This window comes from Oncorhynchus tshawytscha, linkage group LG06, assembly GCF_018296145.1.
Source record: "Oncorhynchus tshawytscha isolate Ot180627B linkage group LG06, Otsh_v2.0, whole genome shotgun sequence".
NCBI lineage: Eukaryota > Metazoa > Chordata > Actinopteri > Salmoniformes > Salmonidae > Oncorhynchus > Oncorhynchus tshawytscha.
Window position 1 is genome coordinate 826,441 of NC_056434.1, and position 22,263 is coordinate 848,703.

The 22,263-nt window shown below is 42.9% G+C and overlaps 2 protein-coding genes across 2 annotated transcripts in view; both read left to right on the forward strand.

Moving 5' to 3' along the window:
- Positions 1 to 3,070, forward strand: part of LOC112247799 (mitochondrial import receptor subunit TOM70-like) — a 30,206-nt gene extending 27,136 nt beyond the window's left edge. Inside the window, exons 11-12 of the mRNA XM_042322789.1 lie at positions 594 to 716; positions 1,779 to 3,070. Coding sequence (XP_042178723.1) covers positions 594 to 716; positions 1,779 to 1,932 — 277 coding nt within the window. The 3' untranslated portion in view covers positions 1,933 to 3,070. The remainder of the gene's footprint in view (positions 1 to 593; positions 717 to 1,778) is intronic.
- Positions 3,071 to 14,611: 11,541 nt separating this feature from the next.
- Positions 14,612 to 22,263, forward strand: part of tbc1d23 (TBC1 domain family, member 23) — a 72,786-nt gene continuing 65,134 nt past the window's right edge. Inside the window, exon 1 of the mRNA XM_042322790.1 lies at positions 14,612 to 14,756. Within this exon, the coding sequence (XP_042178724.1) occupies positions 14,719 to 14,756 (38 nt within the window). The 5' untranslated portion in view covers positions 14,612 to 14,718. The remainder of the gene's footprint in view (positions 14,757 to 22,263) is intronic.

Here is a 22,263-nt window from a genome sequence, read left to right on the forward strand (position 1 = left end):
GAGGGGCGTCCCTGGTCTCTGAGATGAAGTGGATGGGAGGGGCGTCCCTGGTCTCTGAGATGAAGTGGATGGGAGGGGCGTCTCTGAGATGAAGTGGATGGGAGAGGGGCGTCCCTGGTCTCTGAGATGAAGTGGATGGGAGAGGCGTCTCTGAGATGAAGTGGATGGGAGGGGCGTCCCTGGTCTCTGAGATTAAGTGGATGGGAGGGGCGTCCCCGAAGTGAGGTGGATGGGAGGGGCGTCCCCGAAGTGAGGTGGATGGGAGGGGCGTCCCCGAAGTGAGGTGGATGGGAGGGGCGTCCCCGAAGTGAGGTGGATGGGAGGGGCGTCCCCGAAGTGAGGTGGATGGGAGGGGCGTCCCTGAGAGGCATCCTAGGTACCTAATTTTATTAACTTTGTGTAATAATGCCGCAAAACATGCGTACGCACAGTTTTGTGCACGCAGATATGTAGTGTTAGATTTACGCAATAGTTATAAATGAGGCCCCTGGTGTGATGAGGTTGTGAGGGGAAGTGGCCTGCTGATCAGGAGTAATGTTTTAGTGATAGTCCAATAAGTTGCTAATTCCTGTGTGTGTGTGTGTGTGTGTCAGGTTGTTGCAGCTCCAGTGGAAGCAGGACTTGGACCGGGGCCTGGACTTCATCAGCAGGGCCATTGAGATCGACAACAAATGTGACTTTGCCTATGAAACCATGGGCACTATTGAGGTTCAGAGGTTAGTTCAATACTTTTTCAAATATTTCCCGGTAATAACTTTAGTTTAGTTAAGAAGGCATTAAATAACATATTGGTACATTTTATAAATGTTTTTACATTAACAACAAATATATCGAAAAATAGTCCTACTTTCCAACCCAGTGTACAAAAAAATACTAACTTTATACACAGGGGTATATACATTTAAAATGTATAAGGCTTCACAGGCATTTAAGGTTCGCTTTGCTTTATATATTTTTTGTATTTATGCAGCATGAAAAAAAAGCCATTTAGTTCAGTTTTGAAATGAAGACTCTTGGCTTTTCTGTAGCCCAGTTGCATTTATAGTATGTATCAAATTATTACCATACATAATAATAATACAGAGATGAATTATGGGACAGGGTCAGGGGCATCTAGAATATATTGGATCAGTTCGGATTAGGGGCATCCAGAGCATCTTGGATTAGGGGCATCCAGAGCATCTTGGATTAGGGGCATCCAGAACATCTTGGATTAGGGGCATCCAGAACATCTTGGATTAGGGGCATCCAGAACATCTTGGATTAGGGGCATCCAGAACATATTGCATCAGTTAAGGTCACGGCCATCCAGAACATATTGGGTAGGTCGGGGCATCCAGTACATATCCAGACACATACATAAAATGTAATGTCATAAAATACATAAGACACATGTAAAAACTAGTGCGCTCTGGGTGTTCGTAAATATAGAGTGTTGTCAGATTGTCCGTTCATAAATTCAGGGAATTTCGCTCTCGGAGCATTCAGAGCGCCCACACTAGACCCTCTGGCCGAAGAGTAGGGTTGATCCAAGCTTTATGACCTCACAGCTGTAGTCAAGCACCCAAACTAACTGACTAATGTTGGCTAGCTTGCTAGCTACTTCCAGACACAAATGAGAGAACACCTCACAGATCATTTTACTCACCGTAGCAGAGCTGGTTAGGCTGTTTTCATTTTATCCAGAGCGTTGGTGACTAACTGCTGCTGGAAACAATTTAATTACTATTTTTTGCCAATGTTTACTGACACTTAAATAAACTTCCCTCTCATTTCAGGGGAAACCTGGAAAAAGCGATAGACATGTTCAACAAGGCCATCAACCTGGCCAAGTCAGAGATGGAGATGGCCCACCTCTACTCACTGTGTGATGCAGCCTATGCCCAGACTGAGGTAGCCAGGAAGTACGGACTGAAGCCTCCCACGCTGTAACTCTCCTGTCACACAACCCACCCTACCCAAGTCTCTCCACTGCTGAGCCTGATCATATTATAACTGCAGATGTTTGAGTCATTTAGTTTTGTACAAGACCTGAGAACTACCGGTGGTTAAAGATGAAAGAAACATATGTGACTAGGGTTGCAAAATTACGGTAACTTTCCCAAAATTCCCAGTTTTTTCTGAAATCCAGGAATTACGGGGAAATTAGCAGGAAATCCATGAACATGCCAACCAGGATTTCTGGAAAACCAGGGAGGGAAGGTTAGGAAAGTAACTGGAATTTTGCAATCCTGTCTGACCATACATTATTATCATGTTTATGTCACGTTGAATTGGAATTCAAACCAGGGCTAGAACCCCAATCCGCTGGTAAATAGGGTGGTCTTAACCCTCACATCCCTCTCCTTCAGGGCACTTGACCCACACACCCCTGTCTCCTGATATTTAGTTTAAGCCGGACCGTGACCACTATTGGCCCTCCTGTACCATTCAGAATGTCTTGTTTTCTCTATCAGGAACATGTGAATGGCCAGGTATCCATCCAGAAATGATTCAATCTTCTAAAATCAAAGGGAGATTCACTCAATATATTTCTCCATTCTATTGCCGACCTATCCATATTTGGACATATTTTAAGATAAATGTATTATGTTGCCTCCACACAGACCTGTATAGAGTTCTAATGGACTGTTCATTTGCTACTATATATGTTTCTATTCTTCTTGTTCTCTAACAAATATTTCTGTCCAGACAACTCCATATCCTCGAGACGTAACATTATCATTGAATGGCAAATTTAAATGCAGGATTAAAATGTTAGTCAAATGTGTGTGTGTAATGATGGATGTCTGTGTTTGGTGTAATGCTGCAGCTGATATGACAATGTGTGGGATAAGAGAGTCCAGGCGATGTTGGGGTCCTAAAGTGTTGTTTATTTCGGGGGATTGCCTGTTTTTCCTTTTTATATATTCTGTACAGCATGTGAGATTTCTCTTTCTAAGTACATGTTAATGCAATGCAATGCTCGTGCTGAAATACTGTTTCTGAAACTATCTGGCCATTTTGGAAAGGCTAGACTGAATAAGAATGAACATTTAGACCTAAAATAACAGCTTTAATTCAGCAATTCTCAAAATGTACCGCTTCTATTTTTATGTGGTTGTTTTCCCAACTGCTTGTAGATTCCGAAAATGTCAGAAGGGACAATTATTTAAATATTTTTTTCAGGCTCAGTCAACTTTTACTTTGCAGGGGGCAGGTATGCCATCATACAGTGCCTACAGAGAGTATTCACACCCAGTGGTGTGTATTCATGGATGCCAAGGGAAGCCAGGCTTCCCCAAAAAATTGACCAATAAAAAAAAACAATCATTTATTTTGCCTCTGTGTTATATAATTTTCCTTCAATTCGAAAGAGGCTGAATGTATCTCAATAGAGAAAGCATCCGAGTGAGCGAAACAGCACCCCTCTGTCTCTGTGTATAGGCCATGTATTTGATGCTGTCTGGTCCAAACGAGTATGACGTTGTTGCGTTGAAGGCAAGGGAAGCCAGCGATTGTTTGACCTCCCTTGATAAAAAAGTAGACCAAATTAGCCAGTTTAGTGTTGAGCTCAACTGTTAAAAGTCCTGGCGCACCAACAAAAAAAGTGTCAAAGGACATTGAGAGCATACCTCACTGACAGAAACTTGAATTGTTGCATCTCGTTGTGATGTCCTCGGGTGGCTAGCTAGCTACCTAAAATGGTCCTTTTGCTAAATTATCCATGGACGGAGATAGGGGTTTGGACTTGCGGTTTTAAGTAATTATCTGTACTGGCTAATGACTATAATGCTGATCCCACCATTCATTCATACATTGTTGTGCCCCTGGCCTGAGAGGATATAAGTTGAATATGTAACTAGATGTAGAAGGCTGATGTTAACTAGCTGGCCTGGCACATCGTTCCCCATGAAAGGAAGTTAGGGTAGCGAGCAAGCATTTTAGCCAAATCTGACGAGTTATCTCCAGAGTTCAACTTGATAGCATGCACGCAGTTTTGTTGAACGTTACTCAAAGTAACAAGGTTCTCGTCAACATACTGCAGACCAAAGACGATCAGTTAATGAACATAATGACTAATTTGGATGACAAATCAGCAGAACTCATTGAAGTCGCTGACCAAATGAATAATGAGAGAACTCATGGAAATATTGCTTTCTAAGCAAGCGGAGGAAATCTCATCACTGAATCTCTCGCTCCGTACTCAAGACTTCTATCTGCAAACCATGACAGATAAGTTTGAGACCGAAAGGAGCAAGTGCGACACTCACGTGTCCAAAATCAGTACTCTAAGCGCTCAAGTGGACCCTTAGGTACCATCTGGAGGAAGTCCGGAATGGTCACGCTCTACAGCATGACTACCCATCCAAGCAACCGGAGCCCTGTACTCAAATGAGTAAAGACGATAGGTTTCAGACTTTGCCTCCCTCAAGTGTCCCTCAGTCTTCTCCTCTTGGCCAACAACCCTCTCCGCTCGCTTGGCGCAGAAAACCTTGACAAATGACTACGCTAAACTTGCCACAGCTTTGAAATTAGAATTCAGTGGTTCTGCAACTCACAAACACGATAGCTTACTGGCTAACACCGTCAAACAAGCTCAGAACGAACACCCACAAGCTTACTATCATAGGCTTCGTTCAGCTTACTTTGGCCTACTCACTGAAACAGGAATTGACGAGCTGTTACCATTCAGACAAATGTTTCTGTCAAACATGTATCCAACCTTCATTACTTACTTGGGCCCTGCTGCCCATGTTGGCTTGCCCATCTTACAACTCAGAGAGCTCGCAAGACATCAAAAGCTTGCAATGCTAAGAGCCCTGACCACTCGGTTTTGAAGTTTGACCAGGAGCACTCACTCCAGTTAGAGGGTGCATTATCAGGTATTGGGGCGTTGAGAGATGACGCACAACAACAGTTTGTACCATGATTCCAATAACCTCCGCGGTCTAAATAACTGTACCGCTACAATCAACCTGTTCGCCACGTTCCTGCACCCAACCCACACAAAGTGTCAGAGCACAAGGGTAACAAAGGGTTGAAGAATGATCAAAACATAGACCAAGGTTCTCCAGAAGTTCCACTACGTGAAGAACTAAAGCGAGAAAATTTTGAGAAAAGGGTAAAAGATAAGTCACAAAGACTAGACAGGGAATTACCGGACACCAGGTCCGCAGGAATTAACACCCATAGCATGGACGCTCAAATTCAAATTTCTCCCACTCTCACTCGAGACCATATCCAGGGCCTGCTTGATCAAGAAATAAGCCCACAGGCTTTGTCTATAGACTCTGATACAAAGGTTGCGAAGAAAAAGGTCAAACACTTCGTTAAAGCCAAGCCCACTCAAAATTCGAAAAGTCGATCTTCTTTCACCTTGAACAGAGATGGCACATCATGTCATTGCGAACGACCACTCCATTTCATGGGGAATATGTCCACTAAACACAAATCTAAACGCCCATACCTGGAAACAGTCCTGGAGGACTGCTTAACTTGTCATGCGCTAATTGATTCGGGCGTGGCAATATCGCTCAAATATCTTTCAAACATTGTTAAATGATCTCAAAAAGGGCTTTGAAACCAACTAAACGTTGGTTAAAAGTGGAATGATGCGACGCTAGACTTCGAGGGGTCACCCAGACTACCTCGCCTCTCACATTGAGAGTCATGCTGAAACTTCCAGGACATATCTCTCGTTCACAATGTGTTACCAGCCTCAAATCTGTACCCCTGCTCCTTGAATCTCTACTCCTGCTACTCGGCGCAGACTTGATTAATCGGTTACTCCCACTGATGGATTGGAAAACCAACCAGGTATGGTCACAGGCTACAGTGCCTTCTCCACTTACCAAACTGTTTCCCCCTATCCCTAGTTGCAATGCAGTCATTCATGAGGGGTATTTATCGAAAGCACCCCTTGGGAAAAAGACATCTCGAAACCTCTAGGTGCAGAATCCGATCCAAAAAGATATTACGATATCTCAACACATTCCATCAGCAAACCTGATTGACCATTCTTTTCATGATATTGAGCCAGCTGTCTCTGTGAATGAGCAACTTCCCTCCTTGAAGTCGTGCAATACGGTAGTTGAGATGAACTTCTCTTGCCCTTCGGACACTCCCGCAAGCACTGCGGCGGTCTCAGCAAGAAAAACATTGATGCACATAGTGTACTCTGCTTCCGATGATACACCTTCCACTTTGTGGGGGACTGTCATCCCTTACAATGACACTAATGGCGTCAGTCCAGCAACTGACCCGATGACTCCCACTGGTGAAACACCTTGCAATATCACAGACAGATATCCTCATCTCAGTTCACAGGTACTGAAGAGGTTGCCACACACGGACGCTGTGGTGACTGACAGACCTCGGCAGCCACTGAGGGTGTTGAAGCACAAACACCAGGAGATTTGGTTGAAAAATTACAGCCACTCTCATAACGAGGCCGCTAACAACTCATACACAGGGTCCGATCTTTTCGTTTGTGCCTCGGACACCAACACCACCCACTGGTGGGGGGGTCCCGAGACACAAAGGGGGGGAATAGTAGACCAGACCCATGATGAGCCTGATCGAGGTCGAGACTATGTGAATCACTGTACGAGGCCGCCAGACCAGAAAACAAATCTAGTTGTAAACTCCCATGTGAGAACAGTGAGGAGCAGACAGGCCCCTAGACGGGGATTATCTTAGAACACATCTAAGATAGTACTGAGGTGTACCACACTCGTCGTAACTGAAGTCCATTGGACTTCCACCTCAAACAAATGGCAAAAATCTCATGCTTTGCCATGTGTAGGTTCAACTACAATACAACTAGTAAAATGCTCTAATCATGTGTTCCGGTAGGATAATATTTCAGAATAAATCGGTAGGATAACTGGTCCCCTTCAGTACCAGTACCAATGACAGTAACAGTCAGATCAGCTACAATCAGTAAGAACGTTAGAGACCTTACCAATCAAATTACCCTTGACAACAGCGACAGAGTAGTTAGGAGTCACTCAGAGTGCAACAAGGGGAAGGGAATCTCCAGAGCACTCTTCCAATGGTTAACACACATGCCACTCTAATAAATAGAATCCTCCATTCAGGAGGAAAGTTATTAGAATGTACCATGATCACACCACGTACGACTGGTTCAATACTTAAAGAATACTTCCGTCATGAGGTTAGCTCCTCCGTGGATAACATAGCTATGAAATAGACTTCTGCATACCTATCGCCACTACAATAGTAGAAGACAGTGATTCGTAGTAAAACCATTACAGACTCCCTCGACACCAGTTCTGACTGACCTCCAGGCATTGACCTGAAAATTACCTGATTACGTCAGACTCATTCTGAACAAGTTGTAGTCTGCCAGGATACTTGGTTTTCTTCCCTTGACATGCACTCTTGTGTAAGCATATACGCACATGTACAACGGAACATCCGATTAAGACTTATGCTATGATCATTTAAGGGTCCGAGCAAAATACCAACATTAGTAAAGTTGAACATTTACGTTGAGGCCTTTGACTCTACAGCTACAGTACTCACCAGTTATCTTCCCAGAAGTCCATATGTCATCCCTGTAGACTGCCCAAAACTAGTGCCCTACAGCTGTTGACTTATCATATAGTTATCAACTTAGGTTAGTGCCTAAGCAACACACCAAGTAGGAAAACCCTAGACATGACATTAGAGACAATGCCATGGTAGAGTCATTTTTCCAGGACATTGGACTTATATAGAATACAGTCCAATTAGATGTTTTTGGTGTGATAACTATATTTGGTATATCTTTTCTTTATGCTTTCATTCCTTTTCGGTTCAGTTCCCTTGACACTTCAGAAGCGATAGAGCCATAAACAAAGTCCCTATAGATCCATCACTTAGTGCCACACACATTGTCATGTAATTATATATTTTGTGAGTGTGTGTGAGCTGTTAACATAAGTTACTGCCCAGATCTTCCAGTCTGGACGACCAGACGACGGGTCCGGAACGGGGATCCCAAATCCGGACTCCCACTGCCCATCCTTGTGGCAGCCTGCCCCGCTGTCAGAGAGTCTACCAAGGTAAACCACCAGAGGGGGGGACCGCAATGGCGATCACCAACCGGACATCAACTGTCCATCCTTGTGATGAACCGCCCCGCTTTCAGAGAGCCTACCAAGTTCAACCACCAGAGGGGACTGCAACGATGATCTACAAAGAAGACATCACATGGTCATTATTTTTATGTTAACTTGTAACTTGCAGGATAATCACAAGATCCAAACCACCAATAAAATGCAAATTAATTACTTAAAAATCATAAAATGTGATTTTCTGGATTTTTATTTTAGATTCCGTCTCTAGCAGTTGAAGTGTACCTATGATAACAATTACAGACCTCTACATGCTTTGTAAGTAGGAAAACCTGCAAAATCGGCAGTGTATCAAATACTTGTTCTCCCCACTGTAGGTAGGGGTAAAGTGACTAGGAAACAGGATAGATAACAGACAGTAATATATACTGTATTGTACATATAAGTAGGGGTGAAGTGATTAGGAAACAGTATAGATAAGACAGTAATATATACTATATTGGACATATACAGTTGAAGTCAGAAGTTTACATACACTTAGGTTGGAGTCATTAAAACTCGTTTTTCAACCACTCCACAGATTTCTTGTTAACAAACTATAGTTTTGGCAAATCCAACAATTGTTTACAGACATCATGGGAAAATCAAAAGAAATCAGCCAAGACCAAAAAAATTGTAGAATTCAGAAAAAAAAATTGTAGACCTCCACAAGTCTGGTTTATCCTTGGGAGCAATTTCCAAATGCCTGAAGGTACCACGTTCATCTGTACAAACAATATTATGCAAGTATAAACACCATGGGACCACGCAGCCGTCACACCTCTCCGGAAGCAGATGCATTCTGTCTCCTAGAGATGAACGTACTTTGGTGCGAAAAGTGCAGAACAACAGCAAAGGACCTTATGAAGATTCTGGAGGAAACGGTTACAAAAGTATCTACATCCACAGCAAAACAAGTCCTATATTGACATAACCTGAAAGGCCGCTCAGCAAGAAAGAAGCCACTGCTCCAAAACCACATTAAAATAAGCCTGGCTATGGTTTGCAACTGCACATGGGGACAAAGATCATACTTTTTGGAGAAATGTCCTCTGGTCTGATGAAACAAAAATAGAAATGTTTGGCCATAATGACCATCGTTATGTTTGAAGGAAAAAGGGAGAGGCTTGCAAGCCGAAGAGCACCATCCCAACCGTGAAGCACGGGGGTGGCAGCATCATGTTGTGGGGGTGCTTTGCTGCAGGAGGGACTGGTGCACTTTACAAAATAGATGGCATCATGAGGGAGGAAAATTAGGTGGATATGTTGAAGCAACATCTCAAGACATCAGTCAGGAAGTTAAAGCTTGGTCGCAAATGGGTCTTCTAAATGGACAATGACCCCAAGCATACTTCCAAAGTTGTGGCAAAAGTATAAGGACAACAAAGTCAAGGCATTGGAGTGGCCATTACAAATCCCTGACCTCAATCCCATATAAAAGTTGTGGGCAGAACTGAAAAAGCATGTGCGAGCAAGGAGGCCTACAACCGGACTTAGTTACACCAGCTCTGTCAGGAGGAATGGGCCAAAATTCACCCAACTTATTGTAGGAAGCTTGTGGAAGACTTCCTGAAACGTTTGACAATTTAAGTTAAACAATTTAAGGCAATGTTACCAAATACTAATTGCGTGTATGTAAACTTCTGACCCACAGGGAATGAGATGAAAGAAATAAAAGCTGAAATATATCATTCTCTCAACTATTACTCTGACATTTCACATTCTTAAAAATAAAGTGGTGATCCTAACTGACCTAAAACAGGGATTTTTTACTAGGATTAAATGTCCGGAATTGTGAAAAACTGAGTTTAAATGTATTGGCTAGTGTGTATGTAAACTTCCGACTTCAACTGTATATGACCACACCCCCTCTTTTACCAACTCTAGCAGATCTAGAAACATTAGAACAGATACCCATCAGAGCATAGACTTCTTTAGTCAAGATTCAGTTATAACCAGAATGTCCACCTCTTTTTTTTGAGAAGCCCGAGTTACAATAAAATCAATTTTCAAAATCAAACTTACAGGAATCAGTCTGAGGCTGCAGCTGTGGGATTTCATATCAGACTGAGTTTCAATGATGGCATACCCTGGCCTAACCCGGACGACACTCGGCCAATTGTGCGCCGCCCTATGGGACTGCCGATCATGGCTGGTTGTGTTACAGCCCGGGATCAAACCAGGGTCTGTAGTGACGCCACTAGCACTGAGATGCAGTGCCTTAGACCGCTGTGCCACCTTGGAGCCTTACTAGAATCCCTACTAGAAAATACCACTAGGTTTGTTTGCAATAGATACAAGATTGCCTAGAACTGAACCAGTATGCCTATGCATCGAACTATGCTCATTTGTTAAACACTTATTTGAAAATACCATAGGGCTAGCTTGAATTGGTATAGATACAAGACTGTCTCGAACAAATACCATAGTGCTAGCTTGAATTGGTATAGATACAAGATTGTCTCGAACAAATACCATAGTGCTAGCTTGAATTGGTATAGATACAAGACTGTCTCGAACAAATACCATAGTGCTAGCTTGAATTGGTATAGATACAAGACTGTCTCGAACAATGGTTCCTAACTTTTTTTGGTTACTGTAACACTAACTGAATTTTTCTCTGCCCGGAGTACCCCTGATGTTCCCCCTCATGTGCATTTTACCAGTAACCCTATGGTCTAGTCCCAGTACCCCTGGTTGGGAACCACTGGTCTAGAACTGTACCATTGGGTCGACGCCTTGAGTGAGTTGCAGCCCAGAGCAAGGATGGGGATGGGGATTAAAACATAAGTCAATGATGGTTACTTGTTGCGGGCCTAGAGAAAAATTATAATGCTGATCATTTACAGTTGGGGTTACCTAAGCGGGACTCGGGTGTTGATAAATCAATGTCTCGGCGCAGCCTTGAAATGCGAGGACAGGGTTCAGGACACAAGATTATTTGGATCAAATCAAATTTATTTATATAGCCCTTCTTACATCAGCTGATATCTCAAAGTGCTGTACAGAAACCCAGCCTAAAACCCCAAACAGCAAGCAATGCAGGTGTAGAAGCACGGTGGCTAGGAAAAACTCCCAAGAAAGGCCAAAACCTAGGAAGAAACCTAGAGAGGAACCAGGCTATGAGGGGTGGCCAGTCCTCTTCTGGCTGTGCCGGGTGGAGATTATAACAGAACATGGCCAAGATGTTCAAATGTAAATAAATGACCAGCATGGTCAAATAATAATAATCACAGTAGTTGTCGAGGGTGCAGCAAGTCGGCTTTTCATAGCCGATCATTAGGAGTATCTCTACCGCTCCTGCTGTCTCTAGAGAGTTGAAAACAGCAGGTCTGGGACAGGTAGCACGTCCGGTGAACAGGTCAGGGTTCCATAGCCGCAGGCAGAACAGTTGAAACTGGAGCAGCAGCACGGCCAGGTGGACTGGGGACAGCAAGGAGTCATCATACCAGGTAGTCCTGAGGCATGATCCTAGGGCTCAGGTCCTCCTAGAGAGAGAGAGAAAGAGAGAATTAGAGAGGGCATACTTAAATTCACACAGGACACCGGATAGGACAGGAGAAGTACTCCAGATATAACAAACTGACCCTAGTCCCCCGACACATAAACTACTGCAGCATAAATACTGGAGGCTGAGACAGGAGGGGTCAGGAGACACTGTGGCCCCATCCGAGGACACCCCCGGACAGGGCCAAACAGGAAGGATATAACCAAGACAGGAAGATCACGTCAGTGACTCAACCCACTCAAGTGAAGCACCCCTCCTAGGGATGGCATGGAAGAGCACCAGTAAGCCAGTGACTCAGCCCCCGTAATAGGGTTAGAGGCAGAGAATCCCAGTGGAGAGAGGGGAACCGGCCAGGCAGAGACAGCAAGGGCGGTTCGTCGCTCCAGTGCCTTTCCGTTCACCTTCACACTCCTGGGCCAGACTACACTCAATCATATGACCCACTGAAGAGATGAGTCTTCAGTAAAGACTTAAAGGTCTAGACCAAGTCTGCGTCTCTCACATGGGTAGGCAGACCATTCCTTAAAAATTGAGCTCTATAGGAGAAAGCCCTGCCTCCAGCTGTTTGCTTCGAAATTCTAGGGACAGTAAGGAGGCATGCGTCTTGTGACCGTAGCGTATGTGTAGGTATGTACGGCAGGACCAAATCGGAAAGACAGGTAGGAGCAAGCCCATGTAATGTTTTGTAGGTTAGCAGTAAAACCCTGACCAGCCCTGGCCTTAACAGGAAGCCAGTGTAGAGAGGCTAGCACTGGAGTAATATGATACATTGTTTGGTTCTAGTCAAGATTCTAGCAGCCGTGTTTAGCACCAACTTAAGTTTATTTAGTGTTTCATCAGCTTTTTCCGGGTAAAAAAAAGCATCATTTTTGGGCAAAAAGTTTCAGATGAAATCAAATCCAATTTTATTGGTCACATACACATGGTTAGCAGATGTTAATGCGAGTATAGTAAAATGCTTGTGCTTCTAGTTCCGACAGTGCAGTAATATCTAACAAGTAATCTAACTATTTCACAACAACTACCTTATACACACAAGTGTAAAGGATTGAATAAGAATATGTACATATAAATATATGGATGAGCAATGGCCAAACGGCATAGGCAAGATGTAGTAGATGGTATAGAATACAGTATATACATATGAGATGAGTAATGTAGGGTATGTAAACATTATATAAAGTGGCATTGTTTAAAGTGACTAGTGATACATTTATTACATCCAATTTTTAATTATTAAGTGGCTAGAGATTTGAGTCAGTATGTTGGCAGCAGCCACTCAATGTTAGTGATAGATGTTTAACAGTCTGATGGCCTTGAGATAGAAGCTGTTTTCCAGTTTCTCGGTCCCTGCTTTGATGCACCTGTACTGACCTCGCCTTCTGGATGATAGTGGTGTGAACAGGCAGTGGCTCGGATGGTTGTTGTCATTGATCTTTTTGGCCTTCCTGTGACATCGAGTGGTGTAGGTGTCCTGGAGGGCAGGTAGTTAGCCCCCGGTGATGCGTTGTGCAGACCTTACTACCCTCTTGAGAGCCTTACGGTTGTGGGCGGAGCAGCTGCCGTACCAGGCGGTGATACAGCCCAACAGGATGCTCTCGATTGTGCATCTGTAAATGTTCGTGAGTGTTTTAGGTGACAAGCTAAATTTCTTCAGCCTCCTGAGGTTGAAAAGGCGCTGTTAAAGATGCATTCCAGCCTCACTTGGTTTAAAGTAGAAGAAAGATTGACTGCATCACTTTTTGTTTCATGAGAAATATTACTTTAATGAAAATTCCAAATTATCTGTATAATCAAATAACATAGTTCTGACATGCCACCAGGGATCTCTTCACAGTCCCCAAGTCCAAAACCAATTTAAGGCAACGCATGGTGTTGCATAGAGCCATGGCTACATGGAAAACCCTTCTATCTCAAATTACCCAAGCAAACAGCAAAATCAGCATTAAAAACAAACAATAAAACAACACCTTACAAGACCCCTCCCCTATCTCACCTAGATAACTTGTATGTCAATTTAAAGTCATGTTTTTTTCCGAGTGTTTTGTCTGCACAGGACCTTTTGTATTTCTATATATTTTTTTGAAATGGACGTAGTTTTGTTTTGTCTATTAATGTTCTGTATAAGGTCATGTTCTGTGTGAACCCCAGGAAGAATAGCTGCTGCTTTTGCAACAGCTAATGGGGATCCTTATAAAACACCAAATACACATGGTGTACACCATCCAACGAAATGCTCACTTGCAGGTTCCTTCTTGACAATGCAACAACCATACGAAATAATACAATATGTAATATGAACATAAAGTAAATGGCTCAGTAGAATATAAGTAACATTTTAGCCTAATTATAATACAGAAAGGCACACTTTATAATTACATATTTACAAGTGTTTTGGGGTAGGGGGGTTGCGGGAAAAGTGTTTAGACTGTCAGAATTGCATGTGTCTGTCTACTGTCTTTCTGCCGGTTTCTGTGTGTTTGTGACCAAATGACCAGTTATGTTTTATATTTTCTCAGAGAGAATGTCCAAGAGAGGCAAAACTAACTGTGTTGTTATAAAAGGGTCATAATTGAATTAATAGTAATTTTAGAGAGAAAGGGAGGCAACAAGTGGCCTTCTCACCCTTCGCCACACAATGAGGGAAATCGATTAAGCTGAACTGTGGTTTACCGGGCTATGGCGTGAATCATCAGAAGCGGTGAGGGAGGAGCGCTTTCCAAATCGTACAGTGCGCTGCTGGGTCATGTTATCAAAAACGCAGCATGATGCATCGCTCAGAAACATACATATATTTTCATTAAAATATAGTTTTGTTTTCATTGTCTGATAAAGGTAGATAAAGCATGCTTATCACTTATTACGTTTACATGTGAAAACACAGAATCCTACTCATTACTCTACATACTTAACCTACATCACTTTTGTTTTGAGGCGACTTCGATGCCTGCCAAAACGGGGACCCTGGCGCATTGCCCGGAGGCAGCCCGGTTCCAAAACGAACGCGACCAACGCTAACCAAGTTCACCCTGGGAAGGTCCTGGGCATTAATCGAATCCTCTCCATGCTCTTCTGGACGGCAATTTTGACGTTGACGTCAACACAGCAATGGCGGATGCAGTGGAGGAAGTTCTTGAAGGCAGCTGGTAAGATTAAATATAATTATCACTGTTGTCAGAGATACTTATGACATCAGTTGAATCAGTATTTTCATAATATAAAACAATATTTGTTAACTACGTTACATCTGGGAAAAGTAGGTTGCCGTTCTGGGGTGATGATGGTTTTGGACTGTATCGATTAGCTACTAGCCGGAGATCGAGCGATGCTCTCACCTGAAACAGCCCAGCTAACGTTTCGTTAGTCTAGGTAGGCTTTCACAAGAAAGTAGCTAGGCAATTCGATAACCATTGTTTGCAATACTAGCTAACTACAACAACAACTAGTGTTGTCATTCCTGAGCGACACTGCTGGTATTGTTTAGGATTTTGATGTGTAAATATTGCTAACGTTAGCTAGCTAGCTGTAGACTCGAGAGGTTGTGGCTTAATTATATATTTTTCTATTGTCAACAGTAGCCACTCATCCCCTATCATCAAAGTTGTCCCAATGGCTGTGAAGTGAGGTTCTGGCTGCCACAGTATCTGTGCGTTATGCCGCGTTTAAAACAACTGGGAACTCGGGGAAAAAATAACTCCGACTGAGAATTTGTTTCGAACGTGACGTCGGAAACTCGGGCATCTTTATAGAGCTATGACATTCCAACCTGAAAATCACGACGTCATGTTTTGACCTCTGTTATTTCCGAGTTTCTAGTTGTCTTGAAAGCAGCTAGAGATGTCGACGCTGAATGTGTATGACGTGTCTGGTCTCTGACGCCCACGAAGTTCCGATTCAAACTCCCATTAGACAGCTCTGCTGGAGTTTTGCTGAGCAACTATCTTCATTTACTCCCATTACGGCTGGTATGTACTTCCAAACAAGGTATACATTTTGGGCTTCCAAGTGGCGCAGTCTAAGGCACTGCATCTCAGTGCAAGAGGCGTCACTACAGTCCCTGGTTCGAATCCAGGCTGTACCACATCCGGCCGTGTTTGAGAGTCTCATTGGGTGGCACGCAATTGGCCCAGCGTTGGCCGGGGTAGGCCATCATTGTAAATAAGAATTGTTCTTAACTGACTGTTGAAGACTTCTGACCTGTGTGGCAGTAATGAGTGAAGTCTGGCAGCAATTGGAGGTGCAAAATAGGTTTTTTTTTTTTGGTTACTCTATATCTTTTGGAAGTACATACCCGCCGTAATGGGCACTAAATTAAGATGGTTGCTCAGTGATACAGGGCGGCAGCGTATCCTAGTGGTTAGAGCGTTGGACTAGTAACCGGAAGGTTGCGAGTTCAAACCCCCGAGCTGACAAGGTGAAAATCTGTCGAACAGGTAACCCACTGTTCCCAGGCCGTCATTGAAAATAAGAATGTGTTCTTAACTGACTTGCCTAGTTAAATAAAGGTAAAAAATATTTTAAAAATACTCTATATTTGGTGAATAACGAATCTATTTCTACATTATAATGCATGCAGAGCTGTCCAATTGATTTTGAATTGAAGCTTCCTCTGCGTTGCGCCACGTTCAAAACAACTGGGAACTCGGAAAAAAACAAGCCTGACTGGGGGAAAAAATCCAACTCAGTCATAATTCTAGAGCTCTGAATTCCTGACCTGAAGATCACTGATCATTTAACAAACCAAACATTAAAATACAGTTATAGAAGGTAAAGTAAAAACTGAAACCAGTTCTTGAATCAATACCGGTATATATTAAAATATGGTGTACTGCTCAGCCCTTATCTGAACAATGGCCTTCATCAGCTTGGTCAGGAATCAGGATAGTGTAAAGACAGTCTGCTAAATGTGTTCCTCTTGTCATTATAGTAAAGTGAAGGACATTCCAACAGGCTCTGTATATGTGTCAATCAGCGTACTCTAGGCAAATGATGCCATTCATTTTCCCCATTGATGGATGCTAACTACCTTGAGCGCCTATTGATGAAGGTATCTTCTCCCCAGGGGACTTTAGTTAAGAGCCTGACACTCAGTCTGTATGTGAACATGCATTTCTTACGGTACGGTTTTGGAAACATCGTTAGCAAAAAAAATAGTAGCCTCGAGCACTCTCTAGGGTAGCACCATGGTGTAGCCGGAGGACAGCTATTTTCCATCCTCCTCTGAAACAGGGAAAGAAACACTTGTTCTAATGATTACACCACAGATCAGCTAGATGCAGGTAAGAGTGTGCAAGGTGGTATTGAATGTGTCTCTGTCTGTCACCTTGATTACTCCAACTTGTCTCTGGACCTGTGCTGTGTTATAAACTTTAATTCGTAGGCTAGGTTGTAGCAACCTCAACATTGGTATAGGGCAAATTAGAGTATCATGTAGTAGCCTAAACTGATCACTGATGCATTGAACTGTTACTTTGAGCTCAATTACTTCATACCCCTGCACATGTACTGGTACCCTGTGTGTATATAGCCATGTTATTACCCCTGCACACCGACTCGGTACTGGTAGCCATGTTATTACCCCTTGTACATTGACTTGGTACTGGTAGCCATGTTATTACCCCTGTACATTGACTCGGTACTGGTAGCCATGTTATTACCCCTGCACACCGACTCGGTACTGGTAGCCATGTTATTACCCCATACCCCTGTACATGGTATCTTGTGCATGGACTCGGTACTGGTAGCCATGTTATTACCCCTGTGCATTGACTTGGTACTGGTAGCCATGTTATTACCCATTGACATACCCCATGTGCATTGATTGACTCGGTACTGGTAGCCATGTTATTACCCCATACCCCATGTTACATTGACTTGGTACTGGTAGCCATGTTATTACCCCTGTACATTGACTTGGTACTGGTAGCCATGTTATTACCCCTGTACATTGACTTGGTACTGGTAGCCATGTTATTACCCCTGTACATTGACTTGGTACTGGTAGCCATGTTATTACCCCTGTACATCGACTTGGTACTGGTAGCCATGTTATTGCCCCATACCCCATGTACATTGACTGGTAGCCATGTTATTACCCCTGGTAGCCATGTTATTACCCCTGTACATTGACTCGGTACTGGTAGCCATGTTATTACCCCTGTACATTGACTCGGTACTGGTAGCCATGTTATTACCCCATACCCCTGTACATGGTATCTTGTGCATGGACTCGGTACTGGTAGCCATGTATATAGCCAAGTTATCGTTACTCATTGTGGATGAATTATTGCTTTTATTATTACACGTTTTACTTTTTCTGTAATTTTTATATTTTGAATCTCTGCATTGTTGGGAAGGGCCCGTAAGTCAGCTTTTCTCTGTTAGTCTTACACCTGTGAATTTTTTTTTGATATAAAATTAAAGGGCTTCATGTTTCTAGAATCGTATCACATTTGAGAATTCATTCACGTTTAGATGGAGAATTGGTCTGTTTTGTCTTCCAGAGCCAGTCTACCTCTGAAAAGAACATATAAGGTCCTTGGACCTTAGGAAGTAACAGTAGACTCCTTAAGAGAACTTCTTGGGCTACCTTTCACATAGAATGAGCCCTGGTTAATCCATTCATTTCAGTATCCTTCCTTCTGGTCATTATTTATATGGTTACAAAGACACTGTTCATGAGCAGGGAGAACAGAGACACCGTCTATCCGGCAGGAAATCACTGCTAATATGGAAGGGTTGTGTCTGTTGCAACAGGGAGGGAATCACGAGGACTGGTTGTGTCTGTTGCAACAGGGAGGGAATCACGAGGACTGGTTGTGTCTGTTGCAACAGGGAGGGAATCACGAGGACTGGTTGTGTCTGTTGCAACAGGGAGGGAATCACGAGGACTGGTTGTGTCTGTTGCAACAGGGAGGGAATCACGAGGACTGGTTGTGTCTGTTGCAACAGGGAGGGAATCACGAGGACTGGTTGTGTCTGTTGCAACAGGGAGGGAATCACGAGGACTGGTTGTGTCTGTTGTAACAGGGAGGGAATCACGAGGACTGGTTGTGTCTTGTAACAGGGAGGGAATCATGCTAATAAGGACGGGTTGTGTCTAGGGATGTAAAGATTCACAAATCGGTCAATTGAAATAAATTAATTAGGCCCTAATCTATGGATTTCACATGACTGGGCAGGGGCACACCCCCAGAAATACTCCTCACCACTCCCCTCCCCACTGCTAATTTATTATAATAGTGAAGACATCAAAACTATGATATTAACACATATGGGATCATGTAGTAACCAAAAAAGTGAGATTCTTCAAATAGCCACCCTTTGCCTTGATGACAGCTTTGCACACTCTTGACATTCTCTCAACTAGCTTCATGAGGTAGTCACCTGGAATGCATTTCAATTAACAGGTATGCCTTCTTCAAAGTTAATTTGTGGAATGTCTTTCCTTAATGTGTTTGAGCCAATCAGTTGTGTTGTAACAAGGTAAGGTGGGGTATACAGAAGATAGCCCTATTTGCTAAAATACCAAGTCCATATTATGGCAAGAACAGCTCAAATAAGCAAAGAGATGACAGTCCATCATTACTTTAAGAGATGAAGGTCAGTCAATTCGGAAAATTTCAAGAACTTTGAATGTTTCTTCAAGTGCAGTCGCAAAAACCATCAAGCGCTATGATGAATCTCGCTCTCATGAGGACCGCCACAGGAAAGGAAGACCCAGAGTTACCTCTGATGCAGAGGATAAGTTCATTAGAGTTACCAGCCTCAGACATTGCAGCTCAAATAAATGCTTCACAGAGTTCAAGTAGTCGACTAGAGGTCGACCGATTTATGATTTTTAAACGCCGATACCGATTATTGGAGGACCAAGAAAAAGCCGATACCGATTAATCGGACGATTTTTATTTATATATTTGTAATAATGACAATTACAACAATATGGAATGAACACTTATTTTAACTTAATATAATACATCAATAAAATCAATTTAGCATCAAGTAAATAATGAAACATGTTCAATTTGGTTTAAATAATGCAAAAACAAAGTGTTGGAGAAGAAAGTACAAGTGCAATATGTGCTATGTAAGAAAGCTAATGTTTAAGTTCCTTGCTCAGAACATGAGAACATATGAAAGCTGGTGGTTCCTTTTAACATGAGTCTTCAATATTCCCAGTTAAGAAGTTTTAGGTTGTAGTTATTATAGGACTATTTCTCTCTATACCATTTGTATTTCATTAACCTTTGACTGTTGGATGTTCTAATATGTACAGTGGGGCAAAAAAGTATTTAGTCAGCCACCAATTGTGCAAGTTCTCCCACTTAAAAAGATGAGAGGCCTGTAATTTTCATCATAGGTACACTTCAACTATGACAAACAAAATGAGAAAAAAAATCCAGAAAATCACATTGTAGGATTTTTAATTAATTTATTTGCAAATGATGGTGGGAAATAAGTATTTGTTTAACAACAAAAGTTTATCTCAACTTTGTTATATACCCTTTGTTGGCAATGACAGAGGTCAAAAGAGTCTTTCACAAGGTTTTCACACACTGTTGCTGGTATTTTGGCCCATTCCTCCATGCAGATATCCTCTAGAGCAGTGATGTTTTGGGGCTGTTGCAGGGCAACACAGACTTTCAACTCCCTCCAAAGATTTTCTATGGGGTTGAGATCTGGAGACTGGCTAAGCCACTCCAGGACCTTGAAATACTTCTTACGCAGCCACTCCTTCGTTGCCCGGGCGGTGTGTTTGGGATCATTGTCATGCTGAAAGACCCAGCCACGTTTCATCTTCAATGCCCTTGCTGATGGAAGGAGGTTTTCACTCAAAATCTCACGATACATGGCCCCATTCATTCTTTCCTTTACACGGATCAGTCGTCCTGGTCCCTTTGCAGAAAAACAGCCTCAAAGCATGATGTTTCCACCCCCATGCTTCACAGTAGGTATGGTGTTCTTTGGATGCAACTCAGCATTCTTTGTCCTCCAAACATGACGAGTTGAGTTTTTACCAAAAAGTTATATTTTGGTTTCATCTGACCATATGACATTCTCCCAATCTTCTTCTGGATCATCCAAATGCTCTCTAGCAAACTTCAGATGGTCCTGGACATGTACTGGCTTAAGCAGGGGGACACGTCAGGCACTGCAGGATTTGAGTCCCTGGCGGCGTAGTGTGTTACTGATGGTAGGCTTTGTTACTTTGGTCCCAGCTCTCTGCAGGTCATTCACTGTGGTTCTGGGATTTTTGCTCACCGTTCTTGTGATCATTTTGACCCCACGGGGTGAGATCTTGCGTGGAGCCCCAGATCGAGGGAGATTATCAGTGGTCTTGTATGTCTTCCATTTCCTAATAATTGCTCCCACAGTTGATTTCTTCAAACCAAGCTGCTTACCTATTGCAGATTCAGTTTTCCCAGCCTGGTGCAGGTCTACAATTTTGTTTCTGGTGTCCTTTGACAGCTCTTTGGTCTTGGCCATAGTGGAGTTTGGAGTGTGACTGTTTGAGGTTGTGGACAGGTGTCTTTTATAAAAATGGTCAAAGACTCCAGCCACCCTACTCATGGACTTTTCTCTCTGCTACCGCACTGCAAGATGTACTGTCAAGTCTAGGTCCAAGAGGCTTCTAAACAGCTTCTACCCCCAAGCCATAAGACTCCTGAACATCTAATCAAATGGCTACCAAGACTATTTACATTGCCCCCCCTTTTACGCTGCTGCTACTCTCTGTTATTATCTATGCACAAGTCACTTTAGTAACTCTACCCAGATGTGTATATATTGCCTTGACTAACCGGTGCCCCCGCACATTGACACATTGACTCTGTACCGTAACACCCTGTATATTGCCTCCACATTGACTCTGTACCGTAATACCCTGTATATAACCTCCACATTGACTCTGTACCGTAATACCCTGTATATAGCCTCCACATTGACTCTGTACCGTAATACCCTGTATATAGCCTCCACATTGACTCTGTACCGTAATATCCTGTATATAACCTCCACATTGACTCTGTACCGTAATACCCTGTATATAGCCTCGCTATTGTTATTTTACTGCTGTTGTTTAATCATGTTACTTTTATTTCTTTTTAGGCATTTTTCTTAACTGCATTGTTGGTTAAGGGCTTGTAAGTAAGCTTTTCACTGTAATGTCTACACTTGTTGTATTCGGCGCATGTGACATACGATTTGATCTACTGTACAGTATCTAGGGTTAGATCTACTATACAGTACCTGAGCTTTGTGCTAATGTTTACTTGCACATATTATGCAGTGTCTGTATTTCCCATCTGCCCATTTCCCAGGTTTTCCAGCGTCTGTCTGTCTGTCTGTCTGCTTTATGTAACAGAAGAGCGGAGTCTCTGGGCAGCAGGCAGGTTAACAATGACCTCCATGTCACTGTTCATCCTGCTTTGTAGTGGATTGGAGAGGGGAAAAAGATACCGCTATTTCTCCTCTGGGCAGATGGATGGAGCAATATTATTATTCATATTATTTTTTAATTAATATTCTGTTTCTAAAATGGTCTGCTCTCCTCTTGCTCTGTAGAGCAATCTGCTTCTTTATAGCTTTTGTAGTGATTCATATGTTGATGATGTAAAGAATATTTGCTGGTCGGTGGTGTGTAATGAGGAGCAA